The sequence below is a fragment of the Xiphophorus hellerii genome, chromosome 17 (assembly GCF_003331165.1).
Source record: "Xiphophorus hellerii strain 12219 chromosome 17, Xiphophorus_hellerii-4.1, whole genome shotgun sequence".
Classification (NCBI taxonomy): Eukaryota; Metazoa; Chordata; class Actinopteri; order Cyprinodontiformes; family Poeciliidae; genus Xiphophorus; species Xiphophorus hellerii.
The window spans coordinates 10,973-15,119 of record NC_045688.1 but is presented as its reverse complement, the minus strand read 5'-3'; the positions used below and the strand labels follow the sequence as shown (position 1 = coordinate 15,119).

Sequence of the window (4,147 nt, the reverse complement as noted above, 5' to 3'; positions counted from 1 at the left end):
CCAACCAACCGTGGAAATATTTTGTGCATGCCTGCAGCCTAGAAGACGTACCCTGCAGTTCCAGAGAGATAAACGTGAGGCATTTATTTACCCAAATCTCTCATAAAATCAGCAAGCTCTTGATTAAAAATGTTGTGCATTGTGTCAAAGGAAATTAGACCGAATGTATGAGTTTTAGCACTCTGATACAAAAAAGCTGCTCTCTACCAATCAGATTTTTTAGATGTTTTTATAAAGTCTCCAGGCAAATCAGGTGCGCCTCCTAGTGGTCATTTGTCGAGCTGGCCAAGGGTTGCATAAAGTCCATACTTCCAATTGAGTCCCAACAGCTAACATTAAATGTGTTTTATTACAGTAAGCAAATACTGCTACTGGATGAACTGTGGTACAGTTTGCACTCTTGCTTTGCAGCAAGAGGGTCTTGGTTCACCCTTCTCAAGACCTTCCTGTATGGGGTTTTCATGGTCTTCCTGTCGAGTCAAGGTTTCTCTTTGAGTTCTTTGGCATCAGTACCAAACTATAGTGAAACTGTAAGAATTAACTGGTTATAGAAAACAAATTGACGTTTATTTTTCTGACTCTTTTGGTTATAGCAGTTGTGTCATAAAGGCAGTATGGTAAGTATGGTAGGGGAGAAGCATCCAGTTAGAACTTTGTCATTTTGGGAGTGAATAATTCCCAGTCACAGTGAACATGAAGTTGGACCCCAGACAGTATGGAAAAGAAATTATTAATCAGATACATTTAACAGTTTGATTCACTATCAAACTGTGAATGTTTCCTGAATGATGAATCAATTATTCATTTTAAACCCTAAAAAAAGTTTCATAAAATGCTATAAAGGTATACTAGAAACTATAAAATAATTATTTGTGTATTTGCCATTCATTAAACCGTGAGTTTCACAAGTTTCTGTCTGACCGGTTGATTAAGAAGCAGTTTAGTTAAGACTTGAGCGGTTTGGTTCTGGACGTAACTGGGAGTACCACCCCCACAAAGTCCCAGGACACCATCCAACCGTGCACCGCCACTGCCCTCTGCAGAACACGATAACAAAGATTTTCACACTTACGGTAGAAGACGTATTCAGTGTAGCTGGACCAAATCTTGTCCTCTGTGTGCTGGTTGACAAACGAGGCTGTGACTGAGGAGTTGCAGGCCACCATCTGGAAACCGCACTCCGACAACATATCAAACGCTCTCTCCAGATGCTTGAACTTGAGATAAAACCGGGAGGTGTATCGCTCCGGGGTCCTGTCCGGATCCCGGCTCTCGTTTAGAGTCTCCCCGAACACCTCTTTAGCCAGAGCCACCCTGCCGCAGATCAGTATCCGAGGTACTCTCCTGAACTTGGCGTCGCTCTGGCTCTCCCGGCCCATTGTGCACGACCCCCGGTATCCCACCGTGATGAAACCGCTCTTCCTGTCCGCGGGGACCAGAGAGGGCGGAGGGCACTGTCGGTGGTCGCTACCCTGAGAGCCATCTTCGTGGTCGCTGTGAAAGAAGTCGTCCGGACTGTGCTTGATGTCCTCTGGGGTCAAAAGCTTCACCAGGTCGGGCAGCTGGAAGTATTCTGCCTCTTTCCGGAGCCTCCCTTTCTCGGGGAAGTGGTCCGGGAGGACGACTTGCTTGTCCCGGAGGTAGTCCAGAACATATCGGAATAAAAACCCGTCCCTATCGATGAAGTACCGGCCCTTGGGGTCTCTCGCCAAATCGTTAGATGCGTCTTTTTTGGAGGAGAACAGCTTACCGAGCAACGAATTCGGGGTCCCCACCAAAGTTGAGTGGCGGGTGTAATAAACCTGCCCTCCTACGTTTAACTCAACAACATCTGGGAAACTGTTCTGAACTGAAGACTGCAGGTCTTTGGGAATAGTTCTGCAGTTTCCACTCAGCGCCATTCTTCTCGTCTCCCTGCAGGAGCTTTCAATATAATGAAAAAATAGAAATAAAGGCTGTCAAAAGGTGCGTCCTCCTGTATTTGGTGACAGAGTCTCCAACTTCATCTCAGAACCATCCCCTTTTACGTTTTCCCTCCATCGACATTAATTCGGTAACATTAGAACCCACTAGTGTATGTTTATTTATCCGTTGCTGGGCATGCAGCTCGCCTCGTGGGTGACTTTGGTGGAGGAAGAAAAGAATCAGTGCTGCGAGAGTGGAAAACTGAATTAGAGGCTCACATTAGTGGCTGTAGGCAGTAGACTGCCTCTGGGGAAAACAGCATTATATGTACGCTGAAAGAAACCTTAATGCATTGAGTGAAGAAAACTTGCCTTGCATGCGTATTTTTTTTTTTTTTTTTTTTGTTCCTGGTAGTATTTCCAAACAAAGAAAAAAGCTTTCCATACGAAGAAAGTAGATCAACTTATTTTTAGGATATAGTCCAAACAGGGGGGAGAGAAAACGCCTTGGAGTGATGAGAAACTTCGCTGCTGATTCTGTGTTCGGTCTTTACAGTCATAAAAATAGATGTTCTTTGCTCTTCTTAAATTGTATAAAAATCAAAATCCATGTGTTCTTTTTTTTCTTTCAGAACAGAAAGTCCGCGCCGCCGCCGCTGCCGCTGCTACAGGGAGCTGTCCGTGGTGCTGCTCTCCTCCTCAGCCTCCTCTGCGCGCACCACCTCCCCTTCCCGACAGAGTTGGGTGGTGTCTTTTTTTCTCTCCTCTGCTGTGCTGTCCCCCCTCCTCTTCCTCTAGTTCACACAGTCATACTAACACACATGCACGTTCTGTAAAAAAAAACAAAACAAAAAAAACACAATTGTGCATTTTCTTCGATATTTATCACACTTGTATTCCTACATGTATAATGCATGAAGGCCGTGCCGTTGCAATAAAATGAGCAAACTTGTTTATGTGTCAAATTTAAAGTTTTCGGGATTTCACAGCCAGTACTGCATCCATCTTTGTGCCTTTACTTCTACATAAATATGGTCTGCAGCTTGATTCGATTTGCTATAAGCTTCTTTCAATAAATCAAATATGGATTTCCCAATTTAAATATTACCAGATTTGCCTTTTCCAGAAATGTATTTGGATATTTACTTTCCTAGAGATAAAATATTTACAGCCCAGATGAGCGATTCTCAGTGTAACTGAGCGGGAACAACGTGTGGGGTTTCTCTCCTCGGTTCAAAAAACGCCCAACAGCGCCCTCTTCTGTTTTCTCCTTCCCAGACTATGGAGGGACCCCACACCGTTACAGCTGTTTAGTTCACAGAAAGTGTTCCTGATGCGTGAAAGATAAACCTCATCAAAATTATAAACAATACTTTGACTGATAATTTTGTTTGATTAGTCCAATTACATATGTTATCATATGTAATTGGACTAATTTAAGTTTTGTTTGTATTTGTGAATATGTTTTTCGTGACCTTCAATGTTTATTGTGTGTGAATCTAATGGCTTGCTCTATTTTAGCGCTAATTGACAGAGTGCCCTTGTAATTGAGATTCTAGGTTCCTTTTCTGGTTGGATGAAATTCAAATAAAATAAACACTTAAACTGTTCAGATATTCAAACTATTAATTTTCAAAAAAGTTTCTATATATGTATTTTTTTCTTTATCTGCACATATAACCCTCACACCAAAAGACATATACGCAAACAGGCATTGAAGTGAAAACAAAACACATTCTTGCAGAATTTACAGACACTCTGCAAAGCAAGATGTAAATATAAGTACTGTTTTGAATTTATTTATCAGTGTGTAGAAAAAAATAAAAACAACCCTTAAATCTTTTCACATTTTCTCAGGTAACAACCACAAACTTTAAAATATTTTTAAAGGTATCTTGTGAGACAGTAGACAGACCAATGACCACTGATGTATAATTATGAACTGGAAGGAAAAGTATACATGGTTTTCAAAATGGCTTTTAACTGACTGTTCTGAACAATATTAACTCATCATTTAATGAAAACATGTTCATGTAGATTCGACAAAAATAGATTAAATCCTACGGTAATAAATGCTGAATTTAAATGATGTGCAATAGAATTATCAGATTAGATTTCATTGGACTCTAAGATCAGTCCTATTAATATTCTTGCATATTGCAACTTTAATGGTGTGACATGCAACATTAAAGTGATTTATTTTGCTGCATTTCTTAAAGTCTAATTTGAGTGTTTTTTACAGT

At 40.9% G+C, this 4,147-nt stretch overlaps 1 protein-coding gene across 1 annotated transcript; it reads right to left on the bottom strand.

The window, feature by feature from the left end:
* Positions 1-944: 944 nt before the first annotated feature.
* On the bottom strand, positions 945-3,443 carry LOC116736730 (BTB/POZ domain-containing protein KCTD16-like). Its single transcript, XM_032589446.1, has one exon. It carries the CDS (start codon positions 1,899-1,901, stop codon positions 945-947), a length of 957 nt encoding a protein of 318 aa, XP_032445337.1. The 5' UTR covers positions 1,902-3,443.
* Positions 3,444-4,147: the final 704 nt, after the last annotated feature.